Below are 25,011 nucleotides of genomic sequence, written 5' to 3'. Positions count from 1 at the left end.
TTTTGAGTCTGCAGTGCATTCAGAATGATTCATAACTCCGTTTCCATGGCCAGAATTCTTATGTTATCAGACCATGACCATTTTTTGACCAGAGCCCAATTGAAGTTTAAGAGGTTATTACAGTTCCATGTGGATACACCAAATGATTAAACTTATAGATGATCAGCTATGAATTATCTCCACCTCTTTATTCACTCATACCCTTTGTTGGTTGCAACAAAGTTAATTTAAAAAGAATCCCTCGCTTGTAGATGCCTTTCATCCAGACCAAATGAATTACTGTTTTAAAAGTAGCCAATGTAACCAAGCTTTCTTGAGTTAATAAAAGAGTGAATTTATTAGTTACTAAACAGAACATGAATTAATAACACTGCAAGCATACACACAGTTTAGTTATGTCAGAAGTGAGTCCAAAAAAAAATAAAAATTACAAGACATAGGAGTAGTCTTCTGGGTGGTTCATGAGGAGTAGGCAGTGGAAAATAGATAGTTGGAGAGTCAATTTTAGGATTCTTGGCTTTGCACTTCATTGCAGTCCTTTTGTCTTGTTTCCTTTTGACCGTAGTTGGTTAGTCCCCCCATTGACGTGTTTCCTATTGACTGGCTTGTTGGCTCATTTGCTTCTAGCATTCAGAACAATAGAGCTCTTTTACTTGCAATACAATGGTGACTAGCAGCTGGTTCATTGACTGTGACCTTCATAGCACTCCAGCACTCAAACCTAGGCCAGTTACTTGGATTTTTCAGTTCACCACCATATTTTTTACCAGCACATGTTCTCATACTAATATACACAGATCAGGGTTGCAGTTGAGTTTTAACCCATTTTTATGCATATTTCTAGAAGGGCAAGACACAAAAGAAAAGTCTGCAAGAGGTAGCTTTCAGCTGAGAGGTGAGAGAGAGTCATCCACTTTTTTTTCTCGCTCTTGCTCTTGGTCTCGTTCTCTCTCTTCTGCCTGCTCCAGCCCCTTCGATGTTTCCTGACACTGTACAGGTGTGACATTCCAGGGTCCCACATGAGAATTTACGAGCAACATTTATGTTTACATCTATGTCCTTTTCTCTCGGTAATTCTCTTTTAACTTAAAAAATATATTTTGTATGTTGAAGATATCCATAATACTTATGATCCAATGTTATGACATTTCCCCTGCAGAGCAAATTAAATGAGATTCCTTCTCATTTCATTGTACGGGTGAAAAGAAATGTTGCTGATTGTCACACACTGCAACTGATCCTAGTGTGTGAATGTAGGATAAAGAAAGCAACTTGTTTCATGTCCTTTTTCTTTGATTAGTATTGTTAAAAATTCATGCAAGATAAAATATTTTGTATGGAAGAATTATGAATGGAACTCAACTTAAATTGATTAAGCATATCACCACAAGAATAAGTTGTTCACATTCAGCTCTTTGTGTAGTTTTTCAATGTTTGAACTCCTGCTGTAAATAGTTTCTGACTTTTTTGCTGTACATTCTGAAAAATCCATTCGTTAATGGCTACCCCGAATAACACTTTACACTTCTCAGTTTAGCTCTGTGTCTTCTGCTGATTGGAGGTGAAATATGAACTTGTGATAAAGAGTGAAGCAGATAAAATTAATATTTATTTTGCTCTGTTATTGTCCATTATTGCTTTATTCCTTTTTATAAGGTAATAATGGGAAATGTGCCAGGCACCTTAAGTACTACTTGCAGTGTGTTAATGTCTGCCCCAAGCTAGTGATATTTACACAAGCATCATTTGACGCAACCAAAAAAGGATAAATTCCATATTGGAGTGACATATCTCTTTACCGTTCAGAAATAAATTTAGAGCACAAAGCCTTATGCCAATGTGATAACATCAGTAGAAAATACTTAAAAATTAGAATAGTGCAGTTTTTGATAATAAAGCTACTTTAAGCAAAATGTCTTGTGCTATTAAAACTTGAGTTTATAATTTTTGTACATTATAAATGTTTTAAATCTCTGTTCACGATTAATTCTGTATATTAAATTATTTTCCTTAATAGGAACTGCCACTTAAAAACTTGCACACTATAAATTATGTTTTTTTTTTCAGCATACATGGATGAAGCAGACCAACAGTGGAAGCAGGAATTCCATCGATGGAACTCTTACATGTCCGATTGGAAAAGTAAATTCAATGCTTATAACAGCAAAAAAGATAGTTGTACTAGTGTTTAAACAGTTTCCCTCTGCAAAATCACTTGTGACAAACAGAAATAGTTCTGTTTGCCTGAACGCTTGCTAAGTCTTCAACGGTAAAATAGTCTTAAGTTATTAACTCCCTAAGTGCAAAACATGTTATACACTATCTGTATAGTAATTAATATATCCACATTTATAAGACGTTTCATTGCAAGGACCCTGCTATCACTTCGAAGACTACTGCAAAGATTTTTTCGTGACCTTACTGTTTTCTGAATTCATCCATTATTCTCTCTAGCAGTTTTCTGCTTTTGGTTTTGTCCCATTCCCTGGCTTTAATTTGAATGAGCATGCGTTTACTTTTCAATTTGAATATTTCACCTCATTTTTGTATCTCCAATATGATGCTGTATTTTTACTTTACCTGAATTGTACCTGTCGTTTTTTCTTTTATTAGCTGTTATTTTCACAAAGTAATTTAAATAATAACAGGAAGAGCAATTAATAAAGTTCCAAATCAGAATTTGTCAAAATAACCATACAGCTAGCACACTTGCTGCCATGCACTAACAATGCCATAGCTTCAGGTGTGGACTGCTAAATATGAATAGTACATCACTGCAAAGGATCAAGTGGGGTGAAGTTGCAGTGTTTGTATGAGAGAGACAAACTAAATGTGCCGCGGAGAGTTAGAGTTGGTGTGAAGTGACACCAAGCTGCTTCTTTTAGACCCAGAAAACATCCGTGTATATCCTATTGGCTATTGGGCATTCTTCTAACATCATGCCAATTGTGAATTACTACCAGTGAACTTTTCTTGTGAAAACTCTCAAGTGTGAAACCTAATTTCTTCAGATTTCAACAATTGATGATTTTTAAAATGTTTAGTTCACCTTCTTGTCTCCTTTTTGTTGCCCAGTCTTTCTTTGTTTCTCTTACTTTTCTGTTGATTTGATATTGAATTCAGCCGTTCAAATTTATATTGATTAGTCTGTCTTTGTACTGTTAATTTGTATGTTTTTACATCTGATTAGTAAGGGAGATGCTGTTGACAGTAGCTAACCCTGTTCACTTCTCCAAGCATACTGGCCACTGAGGAGCATTCCTAATGTGGTTCAACAGGCTGATAATCATCCTATTAATCATTCCAAAGCTTTCCTACTACTTATTAAAATAAGAAAAGTGTGTTAAGGACAAAACTAACGAACTTTGATTCCAGATGCCCAGATTGACACCATTAGCATATCTTTCAGTCTGTACCTCAGCAACCTTTCAAACAAAACCTTGTTGAAATGGGCATCAAATCTAACTAATGGCAAACACCCCTGAAGTCAGCTCTATGGCATATTAATATCTGTTTTTATTCAGCATACCTGTAAGTTTATGCAGGTATAAATTTCTGAATGCTAGACTGGTAGTCTGTTCATAACTTATATTTACACAGATTATTACTTAAAATTACCATAGTTTTTTTGTGCTGGGGGAGAGGAAGATAAGGGGAGCGTCATGCGAGGGGGAGAGACACAAGCAAGAGGATTAGTAAGCGCGTGAAGGATAGTAAACCGGTGAGAAAAGGTGTGCTAGTCTAACACAGTACATAAGAAAGAGGGACGAAGAATGTGTGCACATGTATGAGCATGATGGACAGAAAATATAGACAATTGACAATAGACAATAGGTGCTGGAGTAGGCCATTTGGCCCTTCAAGCCAGCACCACCATTCATTATGATCATGGCTGATCATCCACAATCAGTATCCTGTTCCTGCCTTATCCCCATAACCCTTGATTCCACTATCTTTAAGAGCGCTATACATCTCTTTCTTGAAAGTATCCAGAGAGTTGGCCTCCATTGCCTTCTGGGGCAGAGCATTCCATATATCCACCACTCTGTGGGTGAAGAAATTTTTCCTCAACTCTGTTCTAAATGGCTTACCCCTTATTTTTAATCTGTGTCCTGTGGTTCTGGACTCACCCATCAGCGTAAACATGCTTCCTGCCTCCAGAGTGTTCAATCCCTTAATAATCTTATGTCTCAATCAGATCCCCTCTCATCCTTCTAAACTCCAGTGTATACAAGCCCAGTCTTTCAACATATAATAGTCCCGCCATTCTGGGAACATAAGTGCTTGTGAGATTGTGTGGGAAAGTGTGTGAGTGACTGTGACAGCGTAAGGGAGAGAGAAATTGTACATGTGAGTGAGGTCGAGGGAGAGAGATTACGTGTACATATGAGGAACAAAGCATGTGTGCCCGAGGGACAGTGAGTGAGTTAGCATGTGGGAGAGGTTGACAGAGTGAGCATTTGAAAGGAAGGGTGAGAGGGAATGTATGTGCCGAAAACAATGGGCTTGATAGAGTGGATAGGAAGAAACTGTTCCTGCTCAGAAAAGGATCAAGAACCAGAGGATACCAATTTAAAAGGGTTTTCAAAAGGTGCAAATTTGATGCAAGAAAAATCTTTTTCACACAGATTAGTTATGGTTGTGGACTGCTGGGAACTGTGATGGAGGCAGGCTCAAGTGAGGCATTCAAGATGGCATTGAATGATTATTTCTATTTAAATAATGTCCAGAGGTATGTGTAACAAGCAAGAAATTGGCAGTAGGTACTGATGCTCATTTGAAGTACTAGTGATATATCATGGGCCAAGTGGCCTCTTTCTGCAACATAGTGCTCCTATGATTCTGTGATTGTGTATACGTAAGGGAGAGAAAGTGTGTGTGTGTATGTGTGTGTGTGTGTGTGTGTGTGTGTTTTTTTGTCCGAGATTGGGAGAATGAGTGTGTCCATTTATGGAAAAGTGAGGGAGGTCATACAAGTTTGCAATAGGATGTGAGAGTGCAGGGTGGATATGTGGACGGCATGGTGTCTCAGTGGTTGGCCCTGCTGCCTCACAGCACCAGGTCCCAGGTTCAATTCCAGCCTCAGGCAATTGTCTGGAATTTGCACATTCTGCTCGTGTCAGCACAGGTTTCCTCTGGGTGCTCTCTCAGACCAAAGATATGCAGGTCAGGTGGATAGACCAGGCTAAATTGCCCAGTGTACAGGAATGTGCAGACTAGCTGGATTAGCCACTAGAATGCAGGGTTACAGGGATTGGATAGGGAGCGTGGGCCTGTGTAGATTGTTCACTGGAGAGGAGTGTGAACTCAGTAGACTGAATGGCCTGCTTCCACACAGTAGAGATTCTATGACTCCAAAAGGAATGAAGCATGGATGTGCAAAGGAAAGAAGGAGTGAAAGGAAGGAAGGGACATTCTGAGGGAGTGTGAGCATGAGGGAAGCTATGTCAGTGTTGGATGAAAGTTGAAGGATGGAGGGTGTGTGATGGAATGAGAGTGTATAAGTGAGGATGTGTGTGTGCAAGTGTGAAAGAGCGAGGGCAGTTAAAAATGCAAGTGAATGGAGAAGGCAGGGAGAATGTAAGAGTGTGAGCTGGATGGAATGTGTGTGTAGACTTTCCCTCTTTCTCCTCCTCCTTCCCAAATATCTATCTGCAAGGCAGGATGGGAGAGGAGGCAAACCTGAAATGCAACCCCGTTCAGACTTTCACTTTCTATGAATTCTGTCAAGGATCACTAAGTGTGTCTGCCATCAGCGACGGATGCAAAATCCATGTTAGTTAAACCCAGCAATAGCTCAGCCCTGATCCGCATCCACTTCTATGGTATTTGGTGCTTGAGATCCAGTCTGTCTCTTTTTATCTCTATATCTTAACCAAAACAGCAAAAATAAAATTTCATTAGTTAATATCTTGGCAATTCTTAATGCTAAATCTTTAATTATTCATTTATATAGATGATTAATTAATTACTCATTTATATAGATAATTGATTTACATACAAACACATCATTTAGGATCAGAAGTAGGCCACTTGGCCCCTTCAACCTTCTCATTTTCACCTCATTTTTCAATTCTCACTGATTTCAGGAAAAATACCAGAAAATTTAAAGTCTGTGAATATTGTACCATTATTTATAAAGAACACAAGGAATAGGCCAAATACCTATACAACAGTCCGTCTTACTTCACGGTAAGTGAATTATTGTAATTGATTCTGAGAAGGCAGGAAATTATAGACCAGGTAGCCTGATCTCGGTCATTTTATAAGTTTTTAGAGTCCATTATTAAGGATAAAATTGTGGAGTACTTGCAAGTGCATAGTAAAATAGGGCTGAGTCAGCTCAAGTTCGTCAAGGGGAAATCAGGCCTTACAATTCTGTGAAAATTCTTTGAGGAGGTAGTGAGCAAGTTAGTCAAAAGAGAGCCAGTGAATGTGATCTATGCAATTTCCGGACAGGAGGCTACTAGAGAAGATAAGAGTCTATGGTTTTAGGGGCAAAGGACTGACATTGTCAGAGGATTGGCAGAAGGCAAGAGTGTGTGGATAAAGGGGTCTTTTGCAGGTGACTAGAGGAGTTACCTAGGGGTGAGTGTTGGAACCACAACTATTCATGTCGTACATTAACGATCTGGATGAAGGAACTAAGTTGAACTAAATTGTTGCTAAGCTTGTAGATGAGAAAGATATGTGGAGGGACAGGTTGTGCTGAGGATGTCAGGAGGCTGCAGAGAACCTGCACATACCAGGAAGAATGGGAAAGAAGTTGTGGATGGAACACAATTTAAGAGCATGAAGAACAGAAAGTGTAGACTATTTTCTAAATGGGAAAAGGCTTTGGAAGTCTGAAGTACAAAGAGACTAAGGAGTCCTAATTCAGGATTCTCTAAAGGTTAACATACGGGTTCTGTTAATAGTTATGAAGGGAAATGCAATGTTAGCATTCATTTTGAGAGGGCTAGAATACAAGACCAGGGATGTACTGCTGAGTCTGAAAAGACTTTGGTCAGACTGTATTTGGAATGTCGTAGGCAGTTTTGGGCCCTATATCAAAGGAAGGATGAGCAGGTGTTACAGGGGGTCCAGAGGAGAATGATCCCAGGGATGAAGGGCTTGTCGTATGAGAAACAATGGAGGACTCTGGGTCTGTACTTGATTGAGTTTAGAATGAGAGGGATATCACTGAAACTTACAGAATACTTAAGAGGCCTGGAACGAACCAATATAGAAAAGACGTTTCTCCAAGTAGGAGAGACTAGGACCTCGGGAGAGCCTTAGAGTGAAGTGCTGTTACTTTAGAACTGAGATGAAGAGGCATTTCTTCAACTAGAGAGTGATGAATCTGTGGAACTCATTGCCACAGAAGGCTGTGGCAGCTAAGTCATTGAGTGTATTTAAGACAGAAATAGGTACTTCATTAGTAAGGGGATTGAAGCTTATGGGCAGAAGGCAGAAAAATGGAGTTGAGAAACATCTTTGCCATTCAATTGTGACTGATCAGAATGGCCTAATTCTACTCCTATACTTTAGGGCCTTTTGTAAGTTGATTGGAAGAATGATTGGAGGGTACCAAAGAAAAATCATTTTCACCCAGAGAATGGTGAGTGTGTGGAATTCTTCTGGCAGCTTGGTGGTTGAAGCAGGAAACCTGAACCCACTTAAAAACAATCTGAATGTTCCTCTGAAAGACTGCAACCGGCTAGGCTGTGGACCAGGTGCTGGGAGGTGGGATTAAAATGAGCACCTAGATTTTGTTTTCTCTTTTTCAGCTGGCACAGATATGAACGAGTGAATGGCCATTTTCTGTGCTATGATTTTCTGTGATTCTACTCAATAAGATCATGGTTGTTCTGATTTTTCCACGTTCCTACTTATCCCTGATAATGTCTCCCCCCACCCCACCCCTTGCCTATTGAGAATCTATCTACCTCTGCCTCACAAAGGCTTGAAGAGTCTGCTTCCACCAAATTTTGCCGAAGTGATTTCAGAGATCATCACCGAGAGAAGAAAATACTTTGTCATCTCCATCTTAACTGGGTGACTGCTCAGTTTTAAACTGACCCCTCATTTTAGATTCTCCTAAAAGAGGTAACATTCTTTCCACATCCATCTTGTCAGGACCTCTAACGGCCATGTGTATTTCAATCAAGTGATTTCTTACTCTTCTACTTTTTAGTGGGTACAAGCCGAGGCTGTCCAACAAGACAAATCACCCATTCCAAGTCTAGCCATAGTTTCTGAGCTGCTTCAATGCATTTACATTCTTCCTTCAGTAAGGGCCAGTACTGTACACACTACTCCAGAGGCTTGGTCTAACCTTCAGTATTTGGGAATTCTTTTTAAAGTTTATGTTTATTGTTTTAACAACTCTTGTGTTTCTGAAATTTGTTCACCAGTACCCCAAGATATAATTTGCTTTATTTAAATTTTTAAATACATTTTTGGCTAAAGTGAACCAGGAAAATAGTTGAGGTAAAAGGTAACAGTTGAAAAGCCGAGGCAAACATTTAAGAAGCTATGTCAGAATATAGGAGAATAAGGCCAGGTCACCTCGAATCTGACATTGGGAAAACTTTCAATGAATCAGGAATTATTTTCTAGAGTCAATTTTGAAGGAAGTAGCAGCAGGACATTTAGAAAATTATCTAACAATTGGACACAGTTGACATGACAAATGTATTAGGCTTCTTTGAGAATTCAACAGCATGGTGAATGTTGAGTATTTACTTTCCAAAAGCATTCAATAAAGTGCTGTATTGAAAATCGCTACACAAGCTAAGAGCTCATGATGTTTGGGTAATTTACTAGCATGGATAGAAGAATGGCTAGCTAACATAAAATAGAGTGGGAAAAATGGGTCATTTTCACATAGCTAATTATGATGGAGTGGCACAGGAGTCTGTGCAAGGGTACCAACTATTTACAAAATATGCTAATAGCTTGGATGAAAGGACCAATTGTCTTGTAGCTAAATTTGGTGATGATATAAGAATAGGTAGGGTACAGACAATCTGTGAATGGGTAAGTGTTTAGCTGGTGGAGAGTAAAGTTGAAAAATCTGCAGTTGTCCATTTTGACAAGAAAAATACAGAAGAATATTAAAATGGAGAGATACTGCAAAATATGGTAGTACAGATGGACCTGCTTGAAACACAAACTGTAGCGTGCAGGTTTAGCAAATAATAAGGAAGACAAATGGAATGTTGGCACTTTCTATAAAGGTGCATGATGTAAAGATGTAGGGAGGTTTTGCTATGGCTGTGGTGCAGCCATGCCAACAACCCTGTTCAGTTAAGGAGGGATATATCTACCTTGGAAGAGTTCAGATAAAGTTTGACAGGGTGGAAGTGGTTGTTTAATGAGCAAAGACTACACATTAAAGTTGAGAAGAATTAAAGATTATCTTATTGAAAAATAAACCACCCTGAGGAAACTTGATAGAGCTGATGCTGAGATTATGTTTCCACTGTGTGAGAATCTAGGACTTGTAGTCTAAAAATTCCCATTTCAGATGAAAACAAGGAGGAGTCTCTGAGTTCATTTAATACTTGGAATTCTCTTTCCCAGGGATGGTTGGAGGCTAGGTCTTTGAATACACTCAAGGGATATGTAAGACAAATTTTTGCTCTACAGAGGAGTCCAGAGTTAAAGGATCAGGATAACAGTTGAAGATAAGGCCATAAATGAATTAACCATAATTTTGTTGAATTGCACAGCAAGCTTGAATGGTTGAAAAACCATTTTCAGCTCTGATCTCTTAAATTCATGAGAGTTCCAGGATGATGACAGCCCTCCAGTCATGGCTGCATAAAGCATACTGGAGATGGGTTATAGCAGTATATCCGGCAGAGCTACCAGAGGCATTGTGTAGACATAGGCACAAGGACCTCTCCCAAGTACCCTTTCTCTCCAACTAATCAGTGGGGTACCATCCCGCACCAAGAATAAAGAGGATTACCAGGCTATTCTTCCTTTCAGATCGTACCAACGTTGAGTAGACACTTCTTAGCCTTTCTGCCAGTGACTCAAATTCTTCCAATAATCAAGATCAAAGAAGATGCACTGCATCCACAGATGAATCTGTCAGTATTCTGGAGCACTTCAGGTCATGGACATTCAGAGGGCAGTCACCACGCTCACCTCAGGCACCAGGAACTTGTGTTCAACAGCCTGCCTGCACCTCAGCTGCAGATGTCGGATTGCACAACATCACAGTGACCAAAAGCACAAACAAAATAGCATGTGGTGCACAATGGTGGCATGGATGTTCAAGCCTTTCTCTTTCTCAGTGTGCAATTAAAATGTTATGCTCACTTTATACCTGAGTGGTGAATATTGTTGTCATTGGGTTGTAGTTAACAGTGCAGTTGCTTACAAGAACAGTTGTAAGTCACAATAGGTAAAGTAGGTGGGTCATATTGACATCTTTTGGTTGTTTGGATGATAAGAATGGAGTGGTAACCAATGTATGTTGAATTGCTGTCAGGTGGAAATGCGGGAATACAGAAATTTCCTGGGTGTAAAGCCTAGCACAATTGACATTCTCAAAGGCATTCTGCCTGCTGGAACCTGTTGACAGAGGGGAATTCATGGACCTTCCACACTGTATCTCTTCATTACATTGGTGTATGGCTATAGATCTCTATCATCTGGTCTGCCCATCCTTATTAGATGAAGTCTGTGCGGTTTAAATGTCTGTTTTACAAGCTAATGCAGCACACAAAACATAACAATCATCCTCAAGATTCTTAAGGATTCTTAATTAGAGAGTTTTGTAGGAGTAGTCCGGGCAGCAGAAACAAAACAGTCACACCTAACCTTACTGTGATGCTTCTCAACCTCTTCTCTTACCAAAGAAATCTCCAGTTGGCAACAAAGCTCCAACTTGCTAACCTTGGATGGTTGCCTTGCCTGTTCGCTATCAGCTTTACTTGGTCATGAAAGTATGTGATTCTCATGCACTGTTAACTGAATTACTGAGGTAGCATTTAATTGCTAAATCAATAGCTTACGGAACATGCAGATCATGTGCCCATATTGTTGCACAGTACCATGTAGACTACTCAGAAAATGGCAGGCACGCATTCAACTACTGGGAATTGGAAGATGGTCAGGGTGATACAGTGGCTCAGTGGTTAGCACTGTTGCTTCACAGCACCAGGGATCCAGGTTCAATTCCATGCTCAGGTGACTGGAGTTTGCGCATTCTTCCCGTGTCTAATGGGTTTCCTTCAGGTGCTCTGGTGTCCTCCCAAAGTCCAAAGATGTGCAAGTTAGGTGGATTTGCTATGCTAAATTGCCCATAGTGACCAGGGATGTGTGGGCTGGGTGGATTAGCCATGGAAAACACAAATTATGGGGATAGGGTTGGGGTGTGGGTCTCGGTGGAATGCTCGATGGGCCAAATGGCTTGCTTTTAAACTAGGGATTCTATGATTCTAACCATATAAAATCTATTCCTGGAAGCTTATTCACATGATTTGCCCACTCCCCGCCCCCAACCCATGCTCCAGCTGTTAGTCACCAATACATCCTTTTAATGTTCTACTTTCCTACACCATTTGGAAAGCAAAAGGATAGGTTATGCAATTGGATGACACTAAACTCTCAGCCAGTCATTAATTTTCTTTCCTCCTGTTTTCAATTTTTTTTAGTTTTTTTTTAATGTTCAAAGAAAATAAAAGAAAAGCCTTTTTTAATGTCCCTATGAATTTTCTCCAGAGTTACGTGCAGTAATGTCTTGGAGATCAATCTCAGGAGACTTCAAGCAAAACCTGAAGGGTTGTCAATGCACAGAACACACCTGCAACTGAACTAAACTTTGCATTTGAAAAATACCAGGCAAAGCAGGGAAAACACAATTAGAATAATTGGGGGAGACAGATGACAGATCTGTCCCGTTTAAAATCCAGAGAAATTCACCCAGTTCCCATACCTAAAGAGAGTATGGAGAGGTTGGAGCTCAATTAAATCTCTAACATTAACTTTTGTCAGAACAATTACCTAATATGATAGTTGTAGTGCTGCCTGTTGATTATTCAGGTCAGTTAAACTGTCCTTGGTATCATTCTCATCTATACTGTCTGCAGGGGCATATCCATCAATGGTTTCTCTTCCTTCCCACAGTGTCAGTTATTCCAATATTCATCTATTTTGCACATCCTTTAAATTTCAGATCATTAGCTACCTGTATCCTGCCCTACATTGGGACCCACAGTGTAAAGTAGTGGCTCAATATTAGAGGGAGACTGTATAAATGAGCTAGAGAGAGGAAGCATAGTTAAAGTCAGTGATGGAGTATCATAGATAGTGCAAACACAGTCCAAAAAGTGAAAAGGGGTCTTTGGTAAAGTGAGAGAAAAGTTGAAAAGTGTTTGATGCAAGGTTTTTTTCCCTTTAATCTAGGGCACTCATAAAACCAGACCAAAAATTAAATTTTGCAATTGGTCTAAGTATAATAATAAATCTATTAGTAAGAATATTGGTATGTAGCACATCTGGAGGCATTAAATTGCTAACTGCACTTTGAAAAGGGAGTTTTTTTTTAAGAACCTAGTTGGGCGGTTGTGACCTGTTGCTTGTAGTTCTCTATTATATGGAAAATTCAATATTGTCTGTCAAGGCACATTGCCAATGTGTAGAAATTGTCTGCAACTGCTTCAGCACAAGCTCATGGTTTCTGAATTGTAACAAAGTCACAAGTCTCTATAGATCATCAGGAAGGATGAAGATTTCTTGGGTCTTATACCCCAGAAGTTGGTCACCCCAGAGGCAGTAACAGTTCAGTGCAGTTGTTGATAGTCATCCAGAAAAGCAACAAAAGTATTACAACAAACAGGGTTGTTGTGCTGGAAATCAAACCCTACTATTTCCAGAGCTATCACAAATATGCAAACTTGATGAAAAACACTGAATTGCCCAAATCTATTTTTCTTTTTTCTTGGGTTTGCTGGCTAGGCCAGCTTTTATTGTCCATTCCTAATTGCTCAGATGGCAGTTATGGTTCAACTACATTACTTTGATGGTGGAGTCACATATAGGCTACATCAGGAAAGCATCACCGATTTCCTTCCTTAAAGGACATTTAGTTTTTATGATAATCAACAAAAGTTACATGGTTGCCATTAGGTCCAAATTTAATTGAGTTCAGCCTTCACCATCTCCCTTGGTGGAATTTGAACAAATATCCCCAGAACATTGGCCTGCTACTCCAATGATGTGACCATTCAGCCATTGCCTCCTCATAATTCAGATTAAAATGAAATTGTCAAGTTCAGGTTAAAAGAATATACACACCGGGTTAACAAGGTGTAGAGCTGAATGAATACAGCAGGCCAAGCAGCACCAGAGGAGCAGGAAAGCTGAAGTTTCGGGCCTGGACCCTTCTTCAGACCCTCCTTCGTTTTCTGAAGAATGGTCTAGGCCCGAAGCGTCAGCTTTCGTGCTCCTCTGATGCTGCTTGGTCTGCTGTGTTATCCAGCTCTACACCTTGTTATCTCAGATTCTCCAGCATCTGCAATTCCTACTATCTCTACACACTAGGTTTTCATTAAGAAAAACATAATTATTGTACTCAAAATATTTGTAACTCAATATCTTGGAAGAAACCTAAATTAATAACTCCATAATAAATTGACACATCCTTAAAATCCCTTCATGTATATATGTGTATGTGTATGTATATTAAGTGTACACACAAAGGCACAAAACAAGACCCAAGTTCAATGGGTGGGGAAGAGAACTGATAAATCAGAAAAGCACTGTTTTGGCACCAGACATTGCTGAGTTGTTATCTTTTGTCTTTTTTCTAACTGCCTCTGATTTCTTACAAATGACTTGAGGTAACGGATGCTCTGCTTCTCAATATTTCATTCACTGACTAAAGCATCACTTTTTCTTCCCCTGATTTCTTCCCCTGATTTTTTCCCCCATTTTCCTTTCATAGAATTCCTACAATGAGGAGGCAGGTCATTCAGCACATGAGGTCCACACCTGCCCTCCAAAGAGCATCCCACCCAGACCCACCCTGTCCCTGTAACCCTGCATTTCCATAGCTAATCCACTCAGCCAGTTCATCCCTGGATGTTACGGGCAATCCACCTAACCTGTATATCTTTGGACTGTGATAACAAAGTGTGGAGCTGGATGAACACAGCAGGTCAAGCAGCATCTTAGGAGCACAAATGCTAATGTTTCGAGCGTAGACTCTCCATCAGAAAAATGTACCTGCATCTGCAGTTCCCATTGTCTTTGGACTGTGGGAGGAATCCGGAGCATAGGAGGAAACACACGGAGACACGAGAAGAATGTGCAAACTCCACCCAAACAGTCGTCTGAGGATGGAAGTAGACCTGAGTCCCTGGTGCTATGAGGCAGCAGTGCTAACCACTGAGCCACCATGCTGCCCCTTCTGACAAGGGCATTTGCAAAGAGAGCAGTTGACAGGGGAATAATGAGTGAGCAGTGCAATGAGGAGTTTTTTTTATGTTCCTTCTGCACAAAGAAAGCTGATGAAGGGACTAGGCCCGAAACGTCAGCATTTGTGCTCCTGAGATGCTGCTGGGCCTGCTGTGTTCATCCAGCCTCACATTTCATTATCTTGGATTCTCCAGCATCTGCAGTTCCCATTATCACAGAGAAAAATTTTAGATGCTTTTTCTTTGTGACCTGGATCTTTCTTCAGTATTGTCCAAACACAGGGCTGTAGCATGGCCCCAGCTATGCCTGCCTCTTTGTAGGTTACGTGGAACAGTCCCTCTTCCACACCTACACAGGCCCCAAACCTGACCTCTTCCTCTGTTACATTGATGACTGTATCGGCGCCGCCTCTTGCTCCCCAGAGGAACTCGAACAGTTCATCCACTTCACCAACACCTTCCACCCGAACCTCAAGTTCACCTGGGCCATCTCCAACACATCTCTCACCTTCCTGGACCTCTCAGTCTCCATCTCAGGTAACCAGTTAGAAACTGATGTCCATTTCAAGCCCACTGACTCCCACAGCTACCTAGAATACATCTCCTCCCACCCACCCTCCTACAAAAATTCCATCCCATATTCCCAATTCCTCTGCCTCCGCCGCATCTGCTCCCAGGATGAGGCATTCCACTCCCGCACATCCCAGATGTCCAAGTTCTTCAAGGACCGCAACTTTCCCCCCGGAGTGGTCGAGAACGCCCTTGACCATGTCTTCCCACAACACATGCCTCACACCCCGCCCCCGCCACAACCGCCCTAAGAGGATCCCCCTCGTTCTCACACACCACCCCACCAACCTCCGGATACAACGCATCATCCTCTGACACTTCCGCCATCTACAATCCGACCCCACCACCCAAGACATTTTTCGATCCCCACCCTTGTCTGCCTTCCGGAGAGACCACTCTCTCCGTGACTCCCTTGTTCGCTCCACACTGCCCTCCGACCCCACCACACCCGGCACCTTCCCCTGCAACCGCAGGAAGTGCTACACTTGCCCCCACACCTCCACCCTCACCCCCATCCCAGGCCCCAAGTTGACTTTCCACATTAAGCAGAGGTTCACCTGCACATCTGCCAATGTGTTATACTGTATCCATTGTACCCGGTGTGGGTTCCTCTACATTGGGGAAACCAAGTGGAGGCTTGGGGACCACTTTGCAGAACACCTCTGCTCGGTTCACAATAAACAACTGCACCTCCCAGTCGCGAACCATTTTAACTCCCCCTCCCATTCTTCAGATGACATGTCCATCATGTGCCTCCTGCAGTGCCACAAGGATGCCACCCGAAGGTTGCAGGAACAGCAACTCATATTCCGCTTGGGAGCCCTGCAGCCCAATGGTATCAATGTGGACTTCACCAGCTTCAAAATCTCCCCTTCCCCCACCGCATTCCAAAACCAGCCCAGTTCATCCCCTCCCCCCACTGCACCACACAACCAGCCCAGCTCATCCGCTCCCCCCACTGCATCCCAAAACCAACCCAGCCTGTCTCTGCCTCCCTAACCTGTTCTTCCTCTCACCCATCTCTTCCTCCCACCTCAAGCCGCACCTCCATTTCCTTCGTACTAACCTCAGCCCAGCTCCTTGACCTGTCCGTCTTCTCTGGACAGACCTATCCCCTCCCTACCTCCCCACCTATACTCTCCTCTCAACTTATCCTCTTTTCTCTCCATCTTCGGTCCGCCTCCCCCTCTCTCCCTATTTATTCCAGAACCCTCACCCCATCCCCCTCTCTGATGAAGGGTCTAGGCCCGAGACATCAGCTTTTGTGCTCCTGAGATGCTGCTTGGCCTGCTGTGTTCATCCAGTTCCACACTTTGTTATATCAGGCCGTAGCTTTTTGCCCAGCAAGAAATATGCTGAGCATTCTTGTTCAAACCAACTATCGGGGGAACAAAAGACAATCTCAGGATAAAATTATCGTGGGTGCACACACGCACTGCCATTATGTATCTTCTCCTATTGCTTTGCACAACACAACATTGCAGATACAAGTCAATAAGTGTCATATTGACTCATTTTTAAAACTGCAACATTTCTTTCCACAATCCAAAAAATATGTAGTCTTCACAAGAGGCATGACATTCACAAGTCTTTGTGGTATGCGCTATGTGCAGCCTGGCACTCAACTCTGGAGACTGTTAGAAAATGCTTTCACCTTAACTCCATCAAGTCCAGACCATGGTACCAATGCACAAGGCACTACACAAGGGGGAACACCAAAGAATAGAAATGTAATTGCTATGGAACATTCCACTGTTACTTGAAAAGACAAATATTTCTGCAACCATTTTCACATGTTGTAAAGGGTCTTTTCCTCCTGGTGCCAGAGTGAAGCACATCATATACAGAAAATCTTGCAGGTGAAAGAAGTGAACAAGAAGCTGTGGTATACATTGATACCAATTACAGGTGAGGGAGGTATTATGGTCCTCAATAAAACTATCAAGTGCTAGGAAGACCGTGAATAAGTAGGACTTTGAAAGGAATTATCTGGTAGGAGTAGAAGTAGAACTATAGGGAGGATCAATGCATAGCTAATGCATGGTGCAGTTGGAGGCTTCAGTTTTTAGGCCATTGTGACAATCTCTGGAGTTGGAGGCACCATTGCAAAATGGATACAATGCAGTTCAACAAGACTAGGATTAAACTTCTCCTGGGGAGGTTACTAATGTAATTGGGAACAGTTCAAACTAAATTGGCAGAGGATGGGCACCTACATTTAGAATTAGAAAAGAGGGATAAGATGTGAGAAGGAGTAAAGGGTTGGATACTTCTCAAAAGGAAGTAGTATTTTAAACAGAAGCAGGTTAAAAATACTACAAAGAATACAAGAACCGGTTCAAAATGCATGTAGCAAAAGCATAATGAGTAAGATTGGTGTACTACAAACACAAACAGTATCGTGTGATTATGATGTTGACAACGAAGAAAGCATGACTTCAAAGTGATGGGGACTGGGGACCTAACATTCAGACATACAAAGTGTTCAGGAAAAATAAGGAAGTGAGATGGCTGTACCAATTAGGGAAGACATTGTACTAGACTTTAGTAATCCAATAAGATTGAGCTGGAAGACAGGAAGCCTCTTAAAATGTCAGTGTAAGATAATATTTCAGTGGCTCAGTCACTGAGTGACCAGTTGCGTGAGGCCAACTGAAGCAATTAATTGATTATTTAGCAACCCCTGCTCAAAAATAAATCAGTTTTTTTTCCAAGTACCACTCCCAGGTGCACTTCCAGGTAAATCACAGTGACCATTACTAATTTGAGTCCAAGAGCCAGATATCCCAAACAAGTCGTCAACTATCCATTAATAATTCTGAAGTAGTTTATTAGACAGACATTTAAAGAAGATACATTAACCTAATAAACAAAAGAAGTGTACAACCCTTGACAATTAACTGTGGTTCACTACAATGGACCGATGGTTGGCATAGAGTATGCCAACCTCAGTAGTTTATGATGGTAGCATTTTGCTTTCTAGCCAATGAGAAAGGGAATGTTTCCCTTCACCTTCCTTCATCTTTCCTGATGCGCCTTCTGCCTGAAGACGGTAGCTGTCAGCTGACGCTGACTTGTTAATACACTTTATTTCCCAGGGTTGATGGTTTATCCTTTGCCAATTACTTGTTTGAAAGTTTCAAGTTTACTCTGATGAACATTACCGTTTTAAGTTATTCTGCCATTGGTAGCCAAGCTTTCAGATGCTAGATCCTGAACTCTTCCATTGCCTTCTGAAAACCTCTGCTTTCTTTAAGACACTCCTTACAACCTATTACTAACCGTTTTGACCTGATATCCTCCTATGTGGCTTAGTATCATTTTTAGATCGTGAAGCAACTTGAACATTACATTGTGTTAGAAACATTATATAAGTAAAAGTAGTTCTTAAGCAGCAAAAGGAGAACACAACAGTAAAACCAGTCATTAAGCAAACCATTCAATAGCTTCGAGAATACAAAGCAAAACTCTTACCAGCTCTACATCTATTTATACTGAAAGGTTCAACCAGTATTCACATTTTTGATGTCTTCAGATCTGCGCCCAATTAGAACTTGATCTCTTTTGAATTTCTGCTCTACATTTGTACAAGTCCCATGTCCTTGGAATTCATTAATATGGATTTTTGCAGCGTAGCATAAAATAAATGCACTTAAGCTCATGAAAAAGCTGAATGTTCCGTGACATTATGTCCTTGCAAGATGTGGTTGGATCAGCAAAAATGTATTCTTTCTATGATGTAAACTGAATAACATTGGAAGAGATTGCGTAAAACCAAAAATAGCAATAGGCACTTAAAATCCATTCTGTTTCAATCTTTGATTCCCAGTCTGTTCTAAGTTAGCAGTTCTCAGCTTGGGTGACCTTAGGAGGGTAGTCATTATTCCTAACTATTCTGGTTAATGATGGGAAAGTAAACAATTATTTCTGATTGTAACTACTTCGTGAAATATGTGTGTTGTAAAAGAGCGAAAGAATACTGATTGAGAATAGGATTGCATTTGGCTGTGATGCCTTGCCTCTTCTATTGCCTTTCCAGATGCATCATTATTTACCCACAAAACTTGTATGGAAGTAATATATGTCTTTTTTTCCAGTCCAAACCGGTCAATTTTTATGTACATAAGGCAGCTTTAGTTCAAGGGTACAAAAATTAATTTAATGTTGTAATGTGTTTCAGAGCTGCTGCTGGTAACCCCCAGTTAAGTGTCAGCATTGTTATAAGTTAGATGAATGAGGCTGAGATTGAATAATCAACTTCTGATTAAACCTATCTCGATAGGAAACTGGGGCTGGGGTAAAGAACTTGAGGCTGAGACTGGAATATAGTCTTTCAACTGAATTGAAATCTGAAATGAGAAGGGAGTAGAATCAAGTATCAATAATTACGAACTGAGGATGCCCCGAAGTGTGCAGCCAGGGAGACGAAATGTAAAATGCTTTACATTTAATTTTTGCTTTCAGGATTTAGGTTTTGAAAGATTGTGGAAAATTGACTCATTTCAAGCTTGTGGTAATGCCCGGAGTGGATTCTTTAAAAATATTATTGAAATTTCATTTAAAGAAGGCTTCCTCGAAAACACACGGCTGGTAATGCCTTTTTTTTTACTATCAACATCTGGGGCTGTTTCAAATTGTGAATTGCATGGAGAGGTGCTTGTTTTATTTGGTACGGTTGGAGAAAAGCTGCTAAGATTAAGCTGCCCAGCTGGTCTCTCAAATTTCTGAAAATAATACATTTTTGTTAAGGTCATGGTGAACCCTATTTGTTCTTTGGAAATAGTGATTAAAGCTGCTTTACAAATGTGTATTTTCTGAACAAAATGAATCTGCAAAGTTTCAGAGACAGTCATGCATGATTAGTGGCTTGGCTACACCTACCAGAACAAATGCCTTTTGCCTTCAAGAATAACCCATTGGTTAAAGTGTTTTTGTTTTTGGAAAACCAATCTCTGTATATAAATCTTTTTCTTACTTTTCCCGAAGAGGGAGAGTGTGTTTGTGTATGTTTTCAGAATATTTAAAGAAATATGGCATTTATATTTCTAAAGTGCTTGTTAATGAATTATTGTGCCTGTGTTGAATAAGTTTTGTTTTGAGAATAAACCAGTGGTTATGTTTATTAAAGAAAAGGTTGATCGATGTTGTTGTTTAAAACTTGACATACATTAGTATTAATTTGTCATCTCAGTAATGGGAAAAAGTATTTTTATTTTAAGTTGTGACTAGTGGAACTAGAGTATTGGTGCCTTCCTTTAGCATAAATTTTAACACTATTAGATAAGGGAACGCAAAAGAATTGGGAAATTGATGGCTCGCACAGTCATCTTGTTCCTTACTAGTTTTCTCGGACTTTTATTTCCTGCAATTTTCAGCAATTTTTCTGTTAATTTTCTACCCTTCATTTGTAATAACTGAGATATTGAGGAAAACTTTGTTTATTTTAATTGAAATAACCTTCGAAAGTGTACAATTCTATGTTATGGTATATCTAAACCAATAATTCCTCTACACTGTGCAGCAATGTGGCTGTGCAGCTTCGGGGAGGTCACCCATGTTTTGATGAGCATGCTGCGTATTGACTTCCATATGCAGATGTCGCTTCTATGCGTGGATCCAAGTGAGGGAGGATGCCTTCATGAAAAGTCCAACAGAAGAAGAGCTCACACTGGATAAATAGTGAATGTTTATTAAATAAATGTATCCAATTGCATTACATCTGAAATACATGATGGTCTTTTGTGAGACATCAGGCTCAACTTCAGAGTTTAAATATATATCATCATAGTTTCCTCTGTTTAGATTAGGGATCCTAGTCTCAGAATCAATTATGTCACACTTGCCATCTTTCATAGAATTTTATCATGTTACAATCAATGTAGATTGCCAATTGTGAGGCACAAGTGAGAACTGTAATGTAGAACAGCTCCAGTAAAACTCAAAAACCTTGACATCAATCAAGACAAAATATCAGAACTCTATGTACCATAAACATTTACTCCATCCACAACTAATACAAGTACCAGTAGTAACAGCAACTCATCTACACACCTCTGACCTATGTGAATTAAGCAGCACGATTTGTGTGAATTTCAATATCATTTATTTTTGGTTTGGATGTCTGATTTTCAACTAGAAACATTTGGGTTTTCTGTCTGCCTAATGATGAACGTGTAAATATTTCTGCAACTGCTAAATAACATAGAACAGTACAGTGCATGAACAGGCCCTTTAGTCCACTTAGACTTCACTACCATATGACGCTTTGCTAAATTGAAAGCTCTTTGCCCCGACATGGTCTGTATCCCTCTTCCCTGCCCATTCATATATCTGCCAAGATGCCTCCCAAATGTTGAAACTGTACCTGCCAAACACCAAAGAACATAGTGATTTACTTCAAAACACTGTAAGAGAAAGACTTTCGGGAGAGTATTCTTTTGTTTTTTTTATTACAATGGAAGGTTTCTACAAACTTTCTAGGTAAACAGTTGTACATTAGGCTCCAGTCGAAAAGGCCAAGTATTGATTTCTTCTTCTGATTTGGGGTAACTGCTATAGCTTCAGGGAGAAAGGTTTTGTTTATTTTTAGTTTGTTTGGTAGTTCTGCTGTTTTCTTGGCTAAATCTGAATCTGTAAAGCAGTTGCCCCTCAGAAAGAAAGAAGATAGTTTAGAATTGTTAAAAATAGGTTACCTCATGTAAGGCTTTTAATAAAAGATCCAGATCAAGAGTGTTTGATTCAAATACTAAAAGGGCCATTTGAAGCTGGGATATCTCTGACCTCATCCCAAGACCAGCCCCCCTCTCTCATCCCCGCCTCATTGACCTGTCTGTCTTCCCTCCCATCTATCATCTTTCCCACCTCACTGACCAATCCCCACCCCTGCATACCTACACTCAGCTTTACTAGCTTCATCCCCGCCTCCTTGACCTGTCCATCGTCTCTCCCACCCTATCCACTCCACTATCTACCTGCTATCACCGCGCCCCCTCTCTGTTTATTTCAAAGCCCCCTTCCCCTCCTCCATTTCTGAAGAAGGATCCTGACCTGAAATGTCAGCTTTCCTGTTCATCTGATGCTGCCTGGCCAGCTGTGTTCCTCCAGTTTACATTGTGTTATCTCACCACTTTTGAGTAGTTCAAGCTCAGTTGTATGAACACTCTAGGAAAAGGCTGTCAGATTCTCAAGGCTGGGAGTTGAAGCCACAGGTAAATTTTGGGCTGATAGAGAAGGGAATTGTCTCTGGTTAGAATATTGTAAATGACTATTTTTGGGATGGCCCCTGTCAGGCTTTGTTTGTTACTGGCTCCCTGGCTACACGGCTGTTTTTCCTAGCGCTGGAAGTACTAAATAAAATTATTTGCACAATGGGTTTTTGCTGAGTCCCTAAACTTACACTCACAAAACACAGTGCTGTAGGAGAATAAATAAGCACTACAGCTGCCAAAAAAAAGAAAAGATTATGTCAACAGAGTATTTAGATTTAGAGCTAGCTGGTCACAGTACTGCGCTCTAGTAAATAGCGGGCGACTTGGTGACAGGATACCAGCCTCTGTGTAGTTACTTCACTTCCATTCCTAAGAAATAAAATTATTCAACAAAAATAGTTTCTTAATTCTTTAACTGTCTTTCAATACATCCCAACAATTACTTTGCCTCCAGTACTTCGACTTAAATGCAATGTACAGCTTTTATTTGCAGTTTGCCTGTCTCAATGAGAATTGTTCAGGCAATTTGTTGACGAATCTCCTGGCTGCCTGGAGATTCAGAGAAAGTACAGACCCTGTTTTGATTATCCCACAAGCAGGGATGTTTTAGATGTCACTGCTGAGAAACTCATGAAAAGCATTTGAGCCACAGTCTGAGGGGAAAGCAGGAAATAGTTCCTCCACTGATTAAAGCAAAACATGGGCCATTGTCAATAAATCACTGGAGAATAGGTAGTATAGCTTCATTGATTCAGAAAGCAGTAAACACAGAATTAAACTATATTGTATGGGCACAATCAGTGTCAACACATTAGCAAAATTATTCACCGCCACAGAAATTGGGCATCTTTGAGTTTCTTGGATGTTTCACAATTTAATATGTTGAACAATAATAGTCTGATCATTTTAATAATTTCAATTATTCAACATTATTTAAAAAGTTACTTTGGTCTTCAAATATTGAAACAATACCAAACAAACGGTCATACATCTTCAGCCATTAAAAAAATGTGGGAGTAGCTTACATATTAAAACTACCTGACAAGCAATCTACAAAGACAGTATTAAGCTGATGAAGAAGATAATGGGAACTGCAGATGGTGGAGAATCCAAGATATCAAAGTTTGGAGGTGGATGAACACAGCAGGCCAAGCAGCATCTCAGGAGCACAAAAGCTGACGTTTCGGGCCTAGAAGGGTCTAGGTTAAACTGAGATGATTTTCAGGGCAATTAAATAATGGGCTTTTTTTTTGGGAGGCTAATATCACTTAAAAACCCGCTTTCTAGGAACTTGAAGGTCAGTTTTGATTCATGTATGGATGAAGCACCACCAAATCCACATTTGTTCATAGAAAATTGATGGAACAACATTAGGAAGGATAACCACTACACAAAGGTTGCATGCATTCATAGTTTGTTAATTTGTAAGAAGGAAATCTGGCAATGTGGAATAATTTGTGGAGACTTGGAGAGGTTTGAGTGTCTATGGCAGGGTGTGGAAAAAGAACATCAACAAAAATATGAAATAGTAGGGGATAGTGAAAATTTCAAAACAATGTCAGTTTAAGAAAGTAGCAGCCCTGAACCCCTTCCTCTTCTGAACGTCATTATTTTTCTAAATTAGCAACTGAGAATGGAAGTGCCACGTTATCAGATGACATTGAGCAAAGTGGTGGATGATGAGAACATGACCAAGTATCTGAAAAACCACAAAAATAAAATAGAAACTGGTGTACAAAGGTCACTATATGTAAGACATAATGGGGGTGGCACGGTGGCTCACAGCACCAGGTCCCTGGATTCGATGTCACCTTCGAGCAACTGTCTGTGTGGAATTTGCACATTCTCCCTGTGTATGTGTGGGCTTCCTCCGTGTTCTCTGTCGTCCCACCACAGATTGACCATGTTAAATTGCCCATAATGTTCAGGGATGAGCAGGCAAGGTGGGTTAGCCATGGTAAATACAAGGTTTCAGGGTAGTGGGGGATGCTCTTCAGAGGGTCAACTTTCACATCTAAGACCTAATTTATGGACTGTCATTTTGAGCCTTGTGAAAAGGATCAATATAAAGTTGGCAAGGTTATGGCTGATCCTTTGCGGAAATTGAGTAGTTTCAAGTATCTGCGGTCAGTGGTGACAGAAGACAGAAGTATAAGAATGGAAATTAAACAGCAGATTATCTCCATGGCAGGACATGGAAGAAGTGCATTGTAGTGTTATGTAATGGAAAAGTACGACTGAAACTGAAGGGAAAAATCTACAAGACAGCATGTTTGGAATCTTCCCAGCCTTTGAATGACATCGATCTTGGATAGAAATGGGAAATTGAGTGAAGTGTCAAGTGAGGCCCTTCTTGACGTCAAGATCAAACAGTCAGATTTTCTAACCAAGTCCAGGCATTGAGACAAGATTCTTGCAAGGGAACGCTGTGAGGCCTATTAATGGGATTTATCACTCATTATCACTCTCATTACTACCTAATCTCACTTCATGAATATGCATACTCCCAATCTTCCATCTGCTGGATGGAAACTAGTTGCTGAGAATTCTAAAGATGGACATCTGAATAAGTATCTGGCAATTTCAGTTTGTCATTTGCTCCTCTAGACCTCCACCTTGGACACCCAGCATAAACATCTCAGAGCACACTACAGGAATATTGGTTGCATGCATGCAAATTGAAATATTTGGCATTTGACATATACCTGTCTTGCCACATTATCATGGCACATTATTGATCCACTTTCAGTATGGTTCCACGTTTCATTATTAAACTTTGGAGCACACTGACACCTCTTATTGCAATGCTGCTGCAA

At 40.4% G+C, this 25,011-nt stretch overlaps 1 protein-coding gene across 7 annotated transcripts in view; it reads left to right on the top strand.

Annotated features, from left to right (window-relative positions):
* LOC125457497 (cholinesterase-like) overlaps positions 1 to 20,646 on the top strand; it is a 50,333-nt gene extending 29,687 nt beyond the window's left edge. The window contains exons 5-7 of one of the 7 annotated variants that reach the window (XM_059651068.1): positions 2,068 to 2,142; positions 6,090 to 6,192; positions 19,452 to 20,646. In XM_059651068.1, the coding sequence (XP_059507051.1) occupies positions 2,068 to 2,142; positions 6,090 to 6,192; positions 19,452 to 19,458 (185 nt within the window). In that variant the 3' untranslated portion in view covers positions 19,459 to 20,646. The other 6 variants (XM_048541752.2, XM_048541751.2, XR_009446656.1 and 3 more) reach the window with 6 other exon arrangements.
* Positions 20,647 to 25,011: the final 4,365 nt, after the last annotated feature.

The sequence above is a fragment of the Stegostoma tigrinum genome, chromosome 14 (assembly GCF_030684315.1).
Source record: "Stegostoma tigrinum isolate sSteTig4 chromosome 14, sSteTig4.hap1, whole genome shotgun sequence".
In the NCBI taxonomy this organism is placed as follows: domain Eukaryota; kingdom Metazoa; phylum Chordata; class Chondrichthyes; order Orectolobiformes; family Stegostomatidae; genus Stegostoma; species Stegostoma tigrinum.
Note: the sequence above shows the minus strand (reverse complement) of the source record. Positions and strands in the feature narration are given on the sequence as shown.